Raw genomic sequence first — 18,924 nt, 5'->3', positions numbered from 1 at the left:
AAAAGAGTCTAAAGAATGTTGGGGGAAAACAGGACTCCGAGAGAGAGAAAAAAGACACTGTTTCTCAGATGGACGGTGTTCAGACATTGGAAAATCAAGCAAAAGGGAATGGCTCACTTCCTCTTCTGCCTCTCTCTCTCTTTCTCTCTCTCTCACACACAAACCACCACGTCTACATCACCAGTCATCCCGTCTTGGCCCTCTCTCCCTCGTGGACAGGGCAGCATGACAGCATCACAAAGTCTGTGGGGCCTCTGCCCTTCTCACCCTCACACCTCCCCCACTTTTTTTTCTGGCATCCCTTCTCCTCCCTCTCTCCCTCTCTACGTTCCCTCCCATGTACACACACACACACTACTACCAACTACGCTACGTACGTACGGACACTGTTTCAAGGCATAAAAAACCGGGCAGCGGGTCAATTAAAAGCGCGGCCCTTGGTTGTCGGTGCCGAATCGGCTGATTTTGTTACATTACGAATAAAGAGAGAGTCCCAGTCCCATGAAGGTGGGTCCCGGTAACCATGGGCGTTGGCGCGTTGCTGACATGGGTGTTGGGGGTGTGGGTCCCACCAACCCCAGTTGGTTACGAACAAGTGCTGCTGGCTGAACCCCATGCCTTGTCGAATGGACGGGGGGGGGGGGTTGACGTGGGAAGGGGGAAGGGGGTGGAGGGATGGGTTGGCACTATTCTCTCTTTCGCTTTTTTTGCTCGTGCCTTGGTGCTGCTGCGCTGGGCCTGGAGACGAACGGCAAATCCCGCCCTGTCGGATGCGCTGCCGCTGCAGCGGCTCTTCTTCTTTGCCTTGATTTCTTTGGATCCCTGGCTTTGCTCATCCTCTTCTGGGGGGGGGGGCCGTGGGTGTTGCGTGGGTGCTGCGTGGGTGCGTGTGCTCGGCATACTTGGTGAGCTTGGGCCCTTGCCTTTTTGTTCGTATCGCTCAGAAACACGGGGGGATGGTGGTGATGATGATGATCATAGGGTTACATTCTATTGGTCTTTTTCTGGCCTCGTGTGCTTTTCTTGCTTCTACTCTTTTCCCTTGCAATCGCGTTATGGTAGCCGAGTTACGGATTGATGAGGCCGGGTTTGTAGTGTACGTAGTACTTTCCTGCAAACGTGTGCAGGTCGATAATCGCCGACACACATAATACGAGCAGAACTAGTATGTTCGGCGAATGATCTCACCTAGTAGGTTGACTACGCATGTACGAAGGGTTACGTTAGCTTTGGGCGTTTTTGTTTCCTAAACGGGATGCGGTGATTATGGTTTTAGTGTATCGTGTTCATCCTATCTCTATCTTCTTTCGAGCATGTTGGTGTGGTATCTCGGTGAATATTCAAGATCACGATGTTCGGTGAAAAGGGTGGATAAAATCCTGGTTGCGACGATAATGGTAATGCCGTGGATGATAGCGATGCTTAATTCTCCCTACTGATTTTGGTATTGACTCTCTTGCGTTTCACCGTGTAGACAACGGCCACTGGGAAGTGCATTGGGTGTCGCAGAACATACCCGTTTGCGGTGTTGGTAGGGGTCATTGATTTGTCTAAGCGAGGGTGAGGGGGGTGCGGGATGTGGGCTGCGAGTACCATAGCCGTTGCGTGGCAGCCCGGCTTGCGACAATACTACATACATACATAGATTGATATGAGACATACAGGCATGGTCCCTGTATATCCTGTGGCTCGTATCATTTCTGGGTTGATTGTCATCTTTTGCTGTATGTACCTGCTAATAGTATCGCCGTGTGAACAGCGATAGGACAGGGGCATATTTGAAAAAAAAGGCAGGCGGAAGAATGTACAGGGGACTGGATAAACCGGGTGCTGGGGTTTGTTTGTTTCCCGTATGCACGTGATTGCGACTAGTGACCTGGGTTTTCGGCCGAAAAAAAGGAATGACCGTTCGCACTAGTAGAAACACCAAAGTTTCCTTAAGATTGTCGCACGTGGTTGTGTTTATACGAATAAGTTCATGTCGAGAATACGATGATTATTGACCGATGCATGTCCTATAGTATGAAACAAACTGACCGATCAACGTGCATGCGAAGAAGACAATTGCGTGCTCTATGTTGACCGTTCAATGCGTGGGAGAAGGAAAGGTCGATCGTTGTGTATTCACCGGTTAATGCAAACATGCAAAGGAGTATTCCTACAAACTCTCCTAACGAGTCGGGAATTTTCTAGCAGCGGAAGGATCGTTCCCGCAGATGGAGCTGCACATTCGCTTAGCACATCATACTTGCCTCCTCTGACACTCCTTTGTTTTTTCTACGGAGGAGTGGGTGGAGACGCCAGCTTGCCGGTAGCCGTGTAGAAGCGACAAAGAGTCGGCCTAGAACACTGTCAAAGCTTAATTCAATGTTAGTTTGTAGTAGTACACATGTATGTATACAAGTGAGAAGAAAAAACTCCGATGCCAACAAAAAAGGTGGAATACAGGGACATGTCGGATGACGGACATGTCGGATGTTTGGTTCAGGCGTGTACAGTGTGTGGAGGCTCACCGGACGATAGTGGAGCGAGATATGGTGCTGTAGAGAAGGGGGATGCATATTGGACGAGCTACTTGGTATCATTGCGCCTCATGTCCGCACTATTGCTCGCTTCATTTCCCCACCACAACCCAGGGGGTGGGCTATCTATCGATCAGGTCGGTGACAATCGGCGTGAGGGAGTAAGACGTGATCTGGGGGAGCAAGTATGAGGGCAATTGGACCGTCCGGTGGTCAGCAACTATGTACCGAGATGGCGGTATTCTCCATAAAATGGATCCGACGTAATTCACGATCGCCTTTAGCTTCCGATATGGATAGGGTTCCCCAGGACGCATTGTCGAGGTGGAGTCGAGTGACATTACTAGACAGCCAACATTGGCCGAGAGTGCAGGCCTGATGTGTTGAGCAGTGTCAACCGTGTGTAGATCATTGTGTTAAGGGCTGCACGAGGCGACGAACGGCTGAGGAGTCTAAGGAATTGGGCGGTTCTTGGCGTAGTTGGCTCGCGCCTTAGGTGTGATGAGCGAGTAATGTGCATGGAATTCTCTCGTAACGAGGAGAATGCGGTGTTTGGGTCGCCAACACGTCGGCAAAGCAAGCGTATGTAGGCGGGTTGAACGCGTGACCGTTCTGTATGCAGAATGGACAGGTGATGTTGTGGTGATATTGTGCAACATGCTGACGTCACATGTACGGGTTGAATGAGTGGCTTTGGAGCCAGTGACGGGCAGGATGCAATGTTGCCAAGTGGTGCTCCATGTCGTCAGCAGAGACCAGAGAGGGAGAAATGGAGAGAGAGAAGGAGTGCTACGACGACTTGTGGTTTGGCGCGCAAACCGGGCCTGGGCGGGCTGTCTCCTCTAACCCTCCCCCCAGCTGCCGGATCGATCTATCCATGTCACCGGGATCCGGGCGGCTGTGAGCAATTTGGAGGCAGCTAGGCCCGATACAGCAATGGAGCCGCCGATCACCGCCGAACCTCGTGATGAGGCAGAGAAGACAACACGCATGTCTGTAACCGCGGTTTGGTGGTGTCTGGCGTCGGCGACAGCGGCGTCTTCAGAGGGAGGGACGAATAGAGAGCAGGCGACGCGTAAACGGGCAAGAGAAATATTACTTTAGAGTTCAGCCAGGTGGACGGTGGGTGCGGCTGGCGCGCGGGGCTAATTTGGACGCACCCGTGCTTGGTGGTGGGGGTGCGGCAAGCATCGCCAGAAGCCCGACAACCCTGCCTGACGACATGTCCAGACATGCATTGGAAGAAACACATGTGCAGATGGAACGGCGGTGAAGCCGTAACGTGCGTAAGACGATATCAGACAGGAGCAGCCTGGCCTCATGGTCACGCTCCAGGTCGGAGAATACGGCTTGGCTGCTGGCCCTGCCTGCCACATCATTCCACGTCGGCATTTGTGATGACGATGACCATGGGGGATGGGTAGTGGGATAGTGTAGGATAGTGTAGGATAGCAGCAGCAGCAGCATCATGTGTGTATGGTAATATGTGTGCATACAGTACACGCATGTATTTTAGTATGTACGTGTAAAAGCATGTGCGACTTACGTAGTAGGTACATTGACATGTACACCATCCATGCACTTGTACGACAGGTAACATGGAGGTGAGACGTCGGCACCTGAGTCGTGGCGGCTATATCGGCTGCCGATCGGCGCCAAAGCAAAAGCGTGGTGCGAGCACAAGCACACGCACACGCACAGGCGTCGTCTTCTTACCTACAAGCTCTGGCCGTGAGTAGAGTACTAGTAGGCACCCCTAGAAGGCGCTCGAAGCTGTCATGTAAGTAGTAGCTCGAGGCCAGCCACGAGGCATCTGCACGCTGCTGTGCGTCAAGCCATCTCGTTGCATTTGCCACACGCGGCCTAGTGGTTTGGGCAAACGCTTGGCTAGTGAATGGAGCTCGACCCTGTGGGCTGGGCCAGGGAACCTCTAGAGGGACGGCCCTCTGTCGCATGGCATAGAGTTCCGCTAGAAGAACAGAGACAGCGAGCTCCAGCAGCATGACCGGGTGGACAGATGCGCGACCGTTTCACGCAAGCGACCTAGTTACAGCCGAAGAAGACCCTTTTGCTGTTACGAATCAACAAGTGGCCGAGAGGGTGATATCAGCATCTCAGGGCACAGGTTGGGCCAGGGCGCGGGCCAGGAACAGGGGCTGCAAAGGTTTACCCAATTCATGGTTAAATGGCGGAGCCGCTCGCTGCCGCAATCTTCCAGCTGGAATGGGCAAGCCGAGATGGCCCCCTGCCCTGTGGTCTGGTCGTCTCATCGTCTGGTCGTCTCACCCGCTCGCTAGCGCCATGCATGACAGCCTGCAGTAGTGCACGCTAGACGCCGTTAAGCCGCACTAGGCCGGGGTCGGCAATCTTCGAGAAGCGCTGTCAGCCAACCAGGGCTCGCTTAATCCGCACTGCAAGGTTACGCCATCGTGCATAATCAGTCCTGCAGGCCTTGCTGTTGCCTGCACTTGCTTGCACTCCCTCGCTCCCTCGCTCCCTCTCTCGCTTGCATATGCACATGTGAGTAGTTAGTTACTTACTCACTCACTCGACATGCCAGCCAACAGCCCACCAGCCCATACCTTGCTGTGCCATGCCATGCCATGCACATGCACATGCGCATGCACATGCGTCGCACCACCCACCTCCACCCACTCACTACCTTACCACCTGCGCCTGCACCAGCCGCCAGAAGACCCTCCAGCAGCCACCAACCGGTCAGAATATATACATATGTATCCATCGGCTTCTAGTCCCTCCCCCCCAGCACAGCACACGGTTGCTGTGTAACCAGACCAGACACTCTCTCACACATCATCATCCTCGTCAACAACAACAACGCATGCGCATACTATACACCTGTACTTGGACACACACACACACACACACACATACACGCGCGCGCACACGCACACGCACCGCACCCATGCCTTGCGTGCGGCTCCGCCTTCACCGCACTCCTCCAGGGCCCTCATGTACTCACATACGTAACATCGCGCGCGTTCCGTGGTATGATTCTTTCGTCATTGCCGAGTTTCCCAGTCGAAACTATTACTTGCATTGCTCACTCCCAAGCTGTGATTGCGCATCACCGGGAGAGCCAACTATCATGGCCCCAACAAAGGACGTGTTTCCCCCCCCACCCGTATCCCCACCACTCCCCTTCCGGGATCCCCCTTGACAAAATTCTACGACTCGTTACGAGGCACCACACCTCGTTTGTTCCCGTCTCTTAGACCAAACCTTAAACCACGTTTTCGTATTCGCTGATTCTGTAGAGTAATAGACAGCCACCACTTAGTAACAGCCAACAGCCACCGCTTACACGTGTAGTAGCGACGCCAATCTTCCTGTTCTCTCCTGTCCTTGAATCCGGCATCTTCGTACGAAATTCAAATCATCTCTCCCAACCCTAGACGCGCTTCACACACACCCACACGTGCACGACTCACCCTGTCTCCATCGCCCGCCCATGACGAAATTATCGTTGGCATTCGCGCCGAAGCAACGCCTCTACTTTCGACCAACCACACACTCACGCGCGCCCATGCACTGCCACACCACGCCCCCTTCTCTCTCTGTCTCTTACACTTTGCACCGTCATACCCACCGCCACCGAAGCGCATGAACAAGCTCAAGGGTCTCTCGAACCATTACCCCCCCCCTCCCCTCCCCCGAAAACCCATGCCTGCCACCCCCCATGCCCTAGCCGCAGGAGAAAAAGACAAGCCATCTGATCGGTGTCATCTTTTTCCCTTCTCCTGCGTCATGCATGTATGACCTATACAACAGTAAAAATGTTAAAACAGAAAAACAAAAGCGCCATCACCCAGCTAACCGCTCTACCCTCTCTGGCCGCCGACCTACCACACTAGTGTTCGCTGCATTCAATATATGCAGGGCAAATGCACAGTAGAAAAATGCGCAAAAGGTAAAAAAAAAACCCCTAAGAGGCAGCTGTTCGTGCGTGTGTCTCGCCAAGCTCCCATGTCAAAGTTGAGTGGTGGCCCTTACCCTACCCTTTTTTTTTTACTTCTGGCGCTCGCGCGCCGCTCGTCTCGGTCGTGAACCGGATCCGCACTGACGGCGAATTAAACAACAGAGAAAAGGCGCGCCAACCTGCCTAGCCTGCCTACCTGCCAGCCTCCCCCCCCTCCCCTCAAAGGCGGGGGTCCCGAGTTCTTCTGAGCGAAAAGGCAAGCAGCAAGCCTTTTCCTTGTTTGCGAGAGATAGACACCGGCCAAAATAATAAAAAATAAAAAATAAAACTTGTCCAGTGCATTCAGACCCTGATTAAACGTCGATGCGCAAGTGCGGCGGCGACGGCGGCGAAGGCGGCGGGCTATGCAGTGTTTTGCGGCCTTTGCGTCGTGCGTTGCGTGTGCGTGTGCGCGTGCGCTTGCGCTACGGACCTGTGCGTGTGTAATAGTGTGGTGGGTGGTATTGGTGGTATTGGTGGTGGTGATGGTGGTGGTGTAAAAGTAGTAGGGTTTGGTTACGGGAAGTCACCAGTATAGTTAGAGAGTAAAGTAGTACCAAGAAAAAGAAAAAGAAAAAGAAAAAGAAGACTCAAAACTATGTTGGCCATGTTTTGCGTGTGTGCGTGCGTATGTGTGTGTGTGTGTGTGTTGCAGGCACAGTCCTTGCAAAGTTCTGCATCGTTTTTTTTCTGGCGTTGTTGTTGTTATTGTTATTGTTGCTGCTGCTGCTGCTCTTCTGACGTTTACCTTACATTACGTACGGAGTTCGTCCGTGTTGGTTGTTCGTTGTTCGGTTCTAAACCCTTTTTTTCGTTGGTTTCGATTTTTTAATTTTTGCTTCGGAGTCCGTGTGTCCCCTCTCTGTCTCTCTCTTTCTCTCTTTTCGTCTTGTCTACTACTGTCTTGGTGGTCCTTGTAGTAAGCGGTATTTCTCAGTTGGGTGCGTGTGTATGTGCACTGACCACGCCACATCTGTCCTCTTTGTCTGCTTTGCTCACTGTGTTGTTCGCCGATGAACCAGCATTCTTTACCCGCGCTAAGCCTGTTTGTCGCCCGAACCCTCTTTTTCCCCCCCTTCCCCCTCTTGTATTTTTTGCCTTATTTCGGATCTCCCTTTCTGTGTAAGGTCACTTTTGTGACTAACAGCAACCCTCTTTTTTGACCTTTTTTTCTATTTTCATTAGATTCGGTTATCCCGATTCTTACTTTAACGCTGTATGCCCTTTTTCCCAATTCAACAGAAGCGAGCAGAATAAGAAAAACAAAATGAGGGTCCTTTTTCGGGTATCTGGCAAGTATCCGTTTTTTTTGCTTTTACCTTCTGTGCTTAACCTACCCCCCTCCCCTCACCTGGACCCTGAACGGAACCAAGGCCCCGAAAAACAAAGTTCGTTCGCGTGGTTCTGTCCCCCTTCTTTCTCTGTGCTTCTGTCTTGTCTACAGTAAGTATGCGTGTGCCTTTTTTGCCCGATAGGAAGGGGAAACCGGAACTTCCGATATGGTAGGAAGAAGAAAAGCGGGGCATGCGGCTTGCTTTGAGTTCACCAAGTTCCGCGCCGGACTTCTTCTCAACGCGGCACGGCTGCAAGTAGCCTTGGTTAGAGTTTCCTGCATCTCGTCAAACGCGATGCGAGTGAAAAATATCATCAAAAATTTAAGTTAAACATAGGTTTCGTGTGGTGGTTATCGCGGGCGTTGCCAGCTGCCCTGCGTAGTCATCTCGTTTATGGTTGGAAGGGGGGGTGCGCGTGGGAGGGAGGGGTATGTGTGACTGTGTGTGTGTGATGTGTGTGTGTGTGTGTGCAAGAAAAAGAGAGACAGATAGACGTGTCACGCGCATGCAGGGGTCCCAAAAGACGAATTACTTGCCAACACTCATGGTCGTGGGGGTTCAATGGGTATCATGTGTGCAATTCCGATTCTAAAGTTCTGCCGCCTTTGGGCTGATATGTGCCAAAACACCCCGTGCAAAGTGGGTCCAGATGCAACATCTGTCTATATTCCCTGGCCGTTATATCTCTCCTTCATCTTTGTATCTTTCTCTCACGCTCTCCACGCCATCTGAGATAGCCTGGGTAGCCGCCCACAGCGCCCGGATCCCTTATGGATCCGCGGTGTAGCATTGCAGGCACCCACCACCGCTTGATTGTCGGCCATTCATTTCAAGGCGTCCTTGCTCCAGTTGCTTTCTGTCCAATGAATTCTATGGTACATCATTCAGTACGCAATCACAACTTGCTGCCTTCGCTCTGTATTATTCCGATAGCTCCCGCTGCTTTGACGATGTGGGCGCGTCTGGGCGCGCTAACGGCTTCTCAACCGCATCCTTAGCCGGGTCCTTGCCCGGAACGACTCAAAACCAGCCTAAACTCTTGGTAGGGCTTTCTGTCCGGCCAAAGCTGACACAGGCACAACGGCCTTGAAATCAAAGATTACCTCCCTGTTTGGAGGGAAGGGGGATTATGGGAGGGGTGTGCGGTCCGAGGTGGATGGGGCTGAGCACCTCCGTGGTGGACATGGGCTTCATGGTACCAAACCCTCCGGTTCTTCTCCTTGCCATTGCTCGAATAATTGCCGCACACGATACTCCGTAGCCCAGCCGATGTCAGACTCAATGTCCCTCAGAAGGTCTAAGACAACTTGGCGTTCTCGCGGATCGCTCAAGCATTGACCAGCTGTGAACAAGGGTTGTACGGAATGAATCCGAACGGCCTCATCTGACCGAGCCAGCGAGATTCCAACGATCTCACGGCTATGCTTCTGGCATGTCGCAAGCACAGATTGATACGAGTTCATGCGCGCAACCAGCGTGCTACGGCCTTGCGTCGACTCGTGCGGCTTGTTCATGAAGAGAAGGATCTGCGACATGTGGTATGTCTGCATAGTAGCAGCGCACATGGGGATTGAGTACCACACTTCGCTGAACATGGCTGCGTTCTCGTTTGTCGGAGATTGACCGGGCGTGTGTGAAGGTGTAACCCTGGCTGATGGCTGGAATGTCGGAGGGAGACCGTCGTACCAGACCTGGAGCTGCTTTCGTAGACTGAACCAGTATTCGAGCAGTGTGCGCTGCGAAACACCGCTCCAGCTAACTCCAGATGGGCTGGCAATCTCATCGCCAGCAGCCATGAAGTTGACTAGTTTAGCCATGAGCCAAACAAGAGCGTTGCATACAATATCTTCTCGCATGGTAGCATCGCCTTCTTCAAGGTAGCCGCTTGCTGCAATGTTGCTCGGCATGATGAAGCCTTGCTCATCAACCATGAGACCTGCGTCCCTCCAGATAGCCAAGTCTTCAGTATCAAGTCTTGTGTGTGTTTTATTGATGACTTTGGATAATGTTAGCAGGACCCTTTAGGTGTTTCAGGCACAAACTTACAAGCTGCAAGCATATCCTGCCTAGCAATGTTCCAGAACGTCGCCCTACGAGCCTTGGAAGTCATGTTGTAACTTGACAACGGGGATGTCGATGTGGGTGTTGGTAGTTGTAGTGGCATACCGTGCTCTTGGGAAAGGACCAGAAGAGACTTAGCACCATTTAGGTGCTTGGCCCATTCCGAAACGGATGTGTCGAGGAACTCGTAGGCGCACAGAATGGCGGAGGCTGCAAGAAGATCGTCTGTGTTGGATGCAAACGATGTGTTGCTCGAAGTCCGTCGTCGTTTGGGGACTGGTCCGTCAAAAGCCGAGGAAGGGTATCTCTGCTCGCACTCTGATTCGTCAGGAGAAGATACGACATCCATCTTCAGAGCGTGCAGTAGCAATGACACGGCAGTATCATAATATACGGCAGCCTTGTGCTTCCAGTCTACTAGTTGCGCATCTGGATACTGGGCCATCCGAGCTTGGTATGTGGCGCTACCTCCCATGACGGAGTTGCGTCCCTGAACACGTGCAAGTGCCTTGGCAGCACACGCAACGGCCGCAAACTTGAGTAGTGGATTCTCACGCGCTTTGACAGGAACGTACGAAGCAAAGTATGTTCCGATGTCGAAGAGATCCATCCAGTATCCGGGACCTTCTGAGAAATGCCGCAGGAGGAAGGCAATTTCTTGGTCGTCTTGAGGTGACATGCCGCCATCCGAACGGGGCACTGACCGTCTGGAGCTGGATATGGAGACAGACCGATGCATTCGGTCGGAAGAGTCGTATGGTGAGTTGAGGCGAGGATCAATAGGTGGCGACGGAGCAGCAGAAACGGTGTAGTCCATGACTGGGTGTATGTGTCGGTTGCATAATGACATGGGCGGTGACATGGGCGTTCCTACTGTAGATGTGGGAGGTGACTGCATCAGAGGCGGCAGGGCCTCAAGTTCGGGAGTGTAGCAGAACGGTATGCTGGTAGGCGCTAGTTCGGGTCCCAAACTGGATGGTGTGCTGGTAACTGATTGGAAAGTGCTGTGTGTACGCCATGAGCCTAATGAACGAGCCTCAAATGGTCCTGGTGATTCCATGGAAGCTGTTGACATGTTGTCAAAGTCAGGTGTGCCAGGATCAAGATATGGGTTGGTGGTGTTGATGAATGTGACTGTGGCGTCGAGTTAGCGAGCAAGCTGAAGAGGATGCATCGGTGTACTAACCATGCTTGGGAATGTCTATCCAGATGGCATCGTCATCAAATGTGTTCTTGTATGCATAGAAGCCCTTGAGGGAGTTCTCATCGCCCGAGTCGTCCCCATTCATGGAGGCATTGTGTTGGTGGCGGAAGACAATGCCTGAGCTTGGTATGCATTCTCTGGAAGCCTTTGTGCATTGCCCACAAACTGGCTTCTTTTCATCGCACTTCAGCTTCCGCTGACGGCAAGTTAGGCTGTAGAAAGGTCAGGAGGCGGCAGCATAGTTAGTAGTCCAACGCCACTTACCATCCGGTTCGTGAACGCATCTCAAAGGAATTTAAGTGTGTGGGTCCAAGTCTGGAGAGCTCTAAAGTACACAGCCTCTTGGCGAGGAATGTGGGTATGAGGGAGCATCCACATGGATCGAAGAGAGCTGCCCTATATCTATATCAGCCTGATGGAGGGAGATAGAGCGTTTGAAACTCGATGGTTAGATGCGGGGTCTAGCATGTGTGTTCACGCCAGTTGCGGATCCACCGTCACCATGAACAAGGTCGGGAAAATCTACCAAGGGGTTGCCTCTGGCCTAGTGCATCATCTGAATCGCTTTCGCATAGCTCAATCCGGCTGGTGTAGGAGAGCCTGGGCTTCAGCGTACAGGGACTGTGATGGGCCTGCACGCACACGCCAGGTCGCGTCAAGCGCCGCAGTCAGCCGAGTCATGGCCGAAGTGCAGTGCGCACATCACTGTTAGACGCTTGAGACGTGCACTGGTGGAGGCCTAGCCGGAATGGTGGGCGCTAACTTGCCACTTTAGTTAAACTTTTCGTACGCTGCACATTCGGCTAAGGATGCTGGTCGGCCCGTCTTCTGGGACTACCAGCGCATTAGATGCATCCTACCCTGTTCGGAACTTCTCTTCCTGCTATCCTGCCAAGCGTACATACGGCCTATTGGAGCGGGCGGACTTACTTCCATGCCCTCACCAAAGCCCTCGAGATCCGTTGTGAGCGTTAAGAGCGGCAACCCGACCGTCTTCTTTTATCATTGGAATGCTGCATCTTCGATGAACGTGCAAGCGTCAAAAGATAGTGGCCCCCCCTTCACCGCCCTCCCCCTCCCCCGTCGCCCGTCCACCCGTGCCCGCGTGTGGTGGCTGGGATCGTGGACTATTGCGACACCTTCTGCTTCTTCTTCGGTCGTTCTGGCACCGCTTCCGCGGCGTCACCCTCGCTCTCCGCATCATCCATCTCTGCATCACTGTCGGAGCCGCTGCTCTGATGGTCTGAGTCAAACTCCTCGCCAACCTCTGATTCCGAGTCCGCTTGAAAGTCCTCATCAACACTTTCGTCATCCTCGTCGGCACTACCGCGGTTTGCTGGTGCTCCATCGTCACTCGATGCAAGATCTTCGTCCTGAAGTGCTGCTGCAAGAATAGCTCCCGACTTCGCATTGCCTCATTAGCACAGACTACGAGACCTGGGGAGTTTTTTCTACTTACGTCATCTGCCATTTCGTTCTTCGTCTTGATGCCTTTGGCACGGAAGAAATTCTCCAACGGTTGTTGCTCCTCACTATTGAGTGTTAGTCCTACTGAATCACGGCATGTACAAATTAATTACGTACCGATTAATGTTGGAGAACTGATGTTCCGCCATGCCATTCTTCATCGTGAAGGTGATGTCGAACGTACGGCTTGCGGCCATGGCCCCTCCAACACGCGACATCGTCACTGATTGGATGTTGTCCATACTGATATACGTGGCCGGCTTAGGAATGAACATGAATGCTTTGTCGAGGCAGAAAAGGTGTCCCTCGTTAGCCTTGATGGAGCACTTAACACCAGACTGCTCGTGGTGACTGATAAAGTCCCGAGATGGCCTGGTGATGCGTTTTCCGCTGAGACCACGGAAAATGTCAGCTACAACTGTAGCAATGGGCGCTTCATAGTGTGACTGAAGCTTGTCCTTGTACTTGTCCTCGAGTAAGTCTCCCTTCATGTTCAGATCTAGGTTGACTTCTTCGTCGCGCTTGAACTGCATCACAAGGAACGGGTATCGCGTCTGACCCTGTCTCAAGGGCGGGTCCAGACCGATGGTGATCAAAGTGTGCATGTCGTCAGGCTTTGGCAAAACCATAAACTTCTTGACCGAGTCAAACTGGATCTTGTAGTCGTAGGTTTTACCACGCAACCGGAACGAGCTCTCGTACATATCAATATCGAAACGACCCCTGCCTCAGTGTTAGCGCCTAGGATGTAACTGCAAATGAAAACACCATACCTAGGAGTAAGATGTAGGATATCCAAGAATGTGGCAAATGTGTCACCCGCAACTTCGCCAATCTCAGCCTTCTCCATCAATGTCTCGTAGAATAGATTAGCCGCATTCGTCTCTTCACCATCCTCTGCCCCAGAAGCATCCTCTCCATCTTCGGTCTTCTCCTTCTTGGATGCCAAACCGGGTATGTAGAAGCGCATCTCAACAAGCTGGTCCCGGGCGCCAGCAGATTTCTTGCCTCTAAACCTGGCTCCTCCAAGTTGGCCATTCGCGCCCGAATCACTGTCCGCTGGAAGCGAGAAATCGACTGCGACTTCGTTCTTGCCTGCCAAGTTGGTGTTGGAGACTTCGGTGTACGGCACCTCGAACGCGGGACGGTTGGCGACGTTGAAAGTGAGCTCGGCCTTGCCAAAGTCGGCCTTTCCCCAATTCCAACCACGCAGAGCGTGCTCTCGGTTGTCCAAACTTATCCCATACCAAGTTTTGAAGACTTTTGCAACACGGTCGAAATCCTCCTGCTTGAATCCGTCAAGCTGTATTATGCCATCGTTACGTGAGAGGATCTTGACTTCGTACCCGCGCGCTGCTCGGCTCCACTGTGCTTGGATAATCTGTGACTGGTCGCAAGTGTAGGTTTCGCCGTTCGCTGGCTTCCAGCCAAACCCTGAGTCGGAGAATCGAGTCGCACCAGGCTTTCGTGAGAGGTTGAGATAAATGTCGTTGAATGCCTCCCTGTGCTGCGTTAGCTTTCTCATCATATACATCGCGCAAAAGGCGTCCTTACATATTAGCGATCGCACTGAAAATTCCAATAGTGGTGAAGGTAAGAGGTGGCGGAAATTGGTCGCTGGGGAGGCAGCAGCGGCGTTGTTGTTTGCTAGAAAGTTGTTGCTCTCACTGGCAAACGCGTTCTGTGATTATGTAATAACCTTAGTCGTCTGCCTCACGTGATAGCGCGCCTTCTCCCCTCGCGCCCCCTCACCGTCATATTACTCACCTCAAATGTCCTAACTATCTTATATTCTACTTTATAACCTACCTCAATTCAAATTGTGCTCACAGATTATTCGGGAAGCCTCCATAGAGAGGCTTTCATCGACTAATGAATCGTAATGGTGCCAATGTAGGTCATGAAAACGCGAGTGCGCACATAGCACCTGAAGATTGCTTTCCAGTATTGAGGTAGTAATGTGAAAACGAGTTGTGAATGCTTAGCGTCTTACTGTTAGGTGCATTGAGACATATCTTGCTGGAGGCTGCAACGTACTGGCTATCAGCTTCGAGCAATTACATTCTCAACTCTCCCGATTCGCACGTTGGTCTGTTCATCTTGATACGACCAGCTTAGTTATGGGAAAGTCTCTCCCTTGGTTCGTTTCAATTTGCTTTTGCCGATAGCAATTCCATTGATCGAGGTAAATGGGGCGATTCTAATCATCGACGCACTTGAAGATTGAGCAGTCAGCACTATTTCTTGTCGTATGAGAGTTCAATACGAATATTCCGCAGCTCGAATTTTTCGACATCTACAAATGTTTTTGGATGCACAAGCCACAAAAAGAGTGCCTTGACAGGTATGAATGCCCACTGTCTGACTCGGGGTTGCGTGTGTCATTCGCTTACCCTAACCACCAAAGCCCAAGATGTCTGCCAGCCTTGGTTTCTAGCACACCATGGTCTGATAAGTGATTCGATGCGGTCCAGGCTGTTACATCCCTGTCTCTACTCAATCGAGTTATATACCGATTCTGGGGCACTATGATTACATATACATCTTTGAAGCAGAAAAGGGTAAGCCAATCCTTTACTATGCGGCTACATAGGACGTGCCTTGGAAAGCATGGCTATACCCTGATTAGGTTGAGTAATACGATATGTTAGCTCTCAGATATAGTAAGCTATGTGCCGTGTTTTGAGTAGTTCCAAGTTGTTTGGTGTATCAATGGTGGGTCTTTTATTCAAAACAGGTATACCGGTACACTTCACAACGGCCCCGGTCATATCTCGGACCGTTTTATCCGATGACCTGACGTCGCATGGGTTGATCTTTTAGCGCTTCCAGTACAATGGTTGTCGCAAGTCATCGCCCATGGACGCTGTTTGCATTTCTTGATGGTATCGTTCACCCTAGCTTACCGGCAACTTGGATGTCTGAAGTAGAGCCGGAGTTCCGTCATGACGCAACATTTTCTCGGGGTACGTATTCGCTTCTGCTAGACTGTAACTATTATCCCATATGGGCCCATTATTGTCATAGTCTGGAACGCCTGCCCCTAGCTACCGACTACGCCTATTGTCTGCTCACTCTTAGTGCTTTGGACTAGAACATGTGTTGTCACTAATGTCTTCATGGTAGTAGATGATAGACAGGGATACATGTGGCTGAGCTATGTATATATGTGCAACCACATACAATTCCCTATATATGCTTAGTCATATACACATTTCTACGACGTTTCCCTTGTATCTCTTAGTCAAAGCTTTGTGACGAAGTAGAATAACATAGGACTGCTCATCTACAGGAAAGCAACAGCAATGTCTGGATTTCTATCTTGCCCAGTATTCCCCATTCTAACTGAGTGTTTCAGAAATATCAACGCAAGTAGTACATTGAGATACATACAGTACTCAGTAATTGCTTCAAGGTTGAGGGATTCTGCACTTATGCTGACACATTTCTGGTGAGACTCCAGATATTGCCTATACAGTTGGTTTGAGGCGGGGTCAAACACAGATACCAAGCTTCGGGGCGGGTTGTAAGCGATTCATAATATCCATTGGCTTATAGCCGACTGGATGTTCAAATGAGACCTTTCGAGAGCCACTACTGACTAGTGCAGATCATTTTTTTGTGCCATCGTATTTTCGTTGAGTCAAAATTTCTGGTATGGTCATTTTACTTGCCTTTCAGGTGAAGTTTGATTAGCGGATCTTCGACTAGTAGAGCGAGGTAACATGTAAATCATACCAGGAGATCTTAAAAACACCCCTAGCGCCCCATGATCTACATAGTTGGCCACGCTAGTGAGTTGTTTAGACAACATCTTAGCTGTGTATGTTAGATCTTTCTGTATGAAGGTTGAAGTATCGCAAATCAGCCCCCTAACGAAGCCCTCGCCCGAATTGGTCGAACTATTGGCAGGCCCTATGTTTCCAACACTAGCTTACGAACTTTGACCCCACGACCCAATATGTATCGACTTTTTCGATTTCCCCTTACAACTGAATTGCATCACTTTCTTGTGATAAAGTGAGAAATGCCAGCGCAGCTTTGATCACTCAAATACAAATGATTGGTGGTTAGCAGGAAGGAGACCGGGACATTTTACGTAATGAAAGATGCCAGTATGTGTGATAGCTTGTCTGAATACTTGGAGTCATACTACCCGATTCATCATATCTAGATTATTTCCGGATAGCACCGTTGAACGGATTACTTCTGCTTTGCCTCCAAAGAGGTTAAGCCATGACACTATGTTCTCGTCAAAAACAGCATCATTACCAACACTTTTCGCTGTCGGGCTTGACAACCAAAACAGGTAAGAACTACAAGGTATGCATTGAGTCTCACCAACTTAGCAAGGCGATTAGTGGAAAATTGAGAAGTTGTGTTTTTCCATATTGATCTTATGTGGGTTAGCCATCTTTCTGTTCAATCCTATTATACAGTAGGTTTTGGATGTTGGATAGCGTCGCCGGCGGTGATCGAGTTGGTATCGCATGCGTCTGACAGGCGCTTGGAGGAGAGGGGTTAGTATGCTGCACCCTTACTTACGCCCGTAACTATACAAGGCACTCGCGCATATGCAATCGATCCACATGAGGTATGTGGCGCCCAACTGAGGCTGAGACTGCATGCACCCCCTCCACAGAAAAAGTAGCAGTACCTTACTCGGGAGTACGCGCTAAGTACTGCCACTTTTTCTGTGGAGGGGGTGCATGAAACAATTCATCTCGGGGCTTTTAACCGATCATGCTGGTGGATGTACGTATCGGATTAGTCTAGTTTGTAATGACGTCGCATCGAGCACCAATCTCGATTCATGCCTTTCTCCTTTTGGCTATAATATCCCATACATAATTGTGTAGGTTTACACAAAATTGCGCAATGGATTATCCAAGTTTCGTGTGCGTTGAGCCATGGAACCGACTCTTGTATCCAGAATACTGTAATAGCTCTCAGTTTATGTATTAAGTGAGTGTCATGCATCTGAGTTGTGTGAATAGCAATATCAACAATTTACATCAACCAAGCGGTAGCGCTTTAACCAAAACTCATGGTTATGAGTATTTTTTATCAAAATATTCTCTGCCCAAGACATACTGAAAAAGTAGAGATGCAGTCGCTGCAAGTAGCGGAAGTTCGGGCTACCAAATCGGACCTTACATATGGCAAAAGGACCACGAGACGAGGCTGCGCTACAAAGACTCTTTCTCTTTTTCCTATGATTTTTTTCGAGAATTGGTTAGTGTTTGGTTCACTAGCGAATTCAATCTTGATCCTGGTCCTGACGCTTCGGATTTCAGCAAAACCGTCGAGTATTCGCTCTTCTTTCTACGCCGTCGGTTAGCTGTACACGCCCTTATCTTTCCACGCCCTTTGGTGCCTGCCTTGTCGAGATGTTTTCGATATCCAACACCCGTCTCAAAATTTCCTCAAATGCCTGTCACGCCTCCTGATCTGGAAGAGTATCTCAGCCCTGTGGCTGTGAGCTTTCCACGCCACTTGATGGCTCTTTCTTCAGCCGCAGCCGCAGCAGCTAGGCGATCAGACAACGACACTCCCCGCATTCAGCTAACTTCAGTACCGCAACACCAACGTGTGTGTTATCCTTGAATGAAAATGGCCTCCCCATCTACCGCCAAACCCGACAATCAACTAGGATCAATTGATGACGAACTTAGCGAGACCAAGCCTGTGCTCATGAGCCAGCATGAGGTTGCTTTCGGAATGGAAAGCTGGGCCTTCCGTAACGGTCTACTCTGCAAAAAGACTAGTGACGGCACCCGCTGGCTCCGCTTCAAGGAAGATAAGGCAGGCGGACCACAGACATATACCAAGAAGTACGCACATCATCGTGTTGCTTTTATTGTGGTGATTGCGTCAATATACTAATCATGCATTCTAGCCAAAGAACCCATAGTCCCAAGGGTAGCCTAATCATTCACTCTGACGACCAAGACCCTATCCCAGGCACATGTAAAGCGATGATTCATCCGCCCATAGCCTCTGAACTAGAGTATCGTGGCGAAAATGGAAGAGAATACTGGGTTGTCACGAATCTAGCAAAACTGATTTCCGGATCCACGGATTGCGCTTTCTGTTCCATTCTTCTCCAGGGGATTAACGAGTTTGCAGACGACTGGAAACCCAAATGGGATGAATTGCGGTGGATTGAGAGTCAGTTCGTGCAACACAAGTGTTTAGTTGACGAAATTCCAGATCAATTTCCAGAACAGCCGGTAGATACAGAAGTAATGATTGTGAATATCACGTTTGGAAAAGGAAAGAGCAAGCTAGAAGTCAGGTTACAGGTGCCCCCAATCTCGCATGCGGGTGTGGGGAGAAAAGAGAACGTTTTTCAGC

The 18,924-nt window shown here is 50.7% G+C and overlaps 2 protein-coding genes across 2 annotated transcripts; both read right to left on the bottom strand.

Moving 5' to 3' along the window:
* Nucleotides 1-9,025: 9,025 nt before the first annotated feature.
* On the bottom strand, nucleotides 9,026-11,384 carry COCMIDRAFT_24418 (uncharacterized protein; the record flags this gene model as incomplete). Its single annotated transcript, XM_007687551.1, has 4 exons — nucleotides 9,026-9,831; nucleotides 9,882-11,030; nucleotides 11,083-11,312; nucleotides 11,365-11,384. The coding sequence occupies 4 exons, from the start codon at nucleotides 11,382-11,384 to the stop codon at nucleotides 9,026-9,028; spliced, it is 2,205 nt and encodes a 734-aa protein (XP_007685741.1).
* An 843-nt stretch (nucleotides 11,385-12,227) lies between these two features.
* On the bottom strand, nucleotides 12,228-14,092 carry COCMIDRAFT_89332 (uncharacterized protein; the record flags this gene model as incomplete). The annotated part of the gene is made up of 4 exons (XM_007687592.1): nucleotides 12,228-12,503; nucleotides 12,560-12,632; nucleotides 12,685-13,294; nucleotides 13,336-14,092. The coding sequence occupies 4 exons, from the start codon at nucleotides 14,090-14,092 to the stop codon at nucleotides 12,228-12,230; spliced, it is 1,716 nt and encodes a 571-aa protein (XP_007685782.1).
* Between the last annotated feature and the right edge of the window lie 4,832 nt (nucleotides 14,093-18,924).

This window comes from Bipolaris oryzae (genome assembly GCF_000523455.1).
Source record: "Bipolaris oryzae ATCC 44560 unplaced genomic scaffold scaffold_31, whole genome shotgun sequence".
Lineage (NCBI taxonomy): Eukaryota > Fungi > Ascomycota > Dothideomycetes > Pleosporales > Pleosporaceae > Bipolaris > Bipolaris oryzae.
Note: the sequence above shows the minus strand (reverse complement) of the source record. Positions and strands in the feature narration are given on the sequence as shown.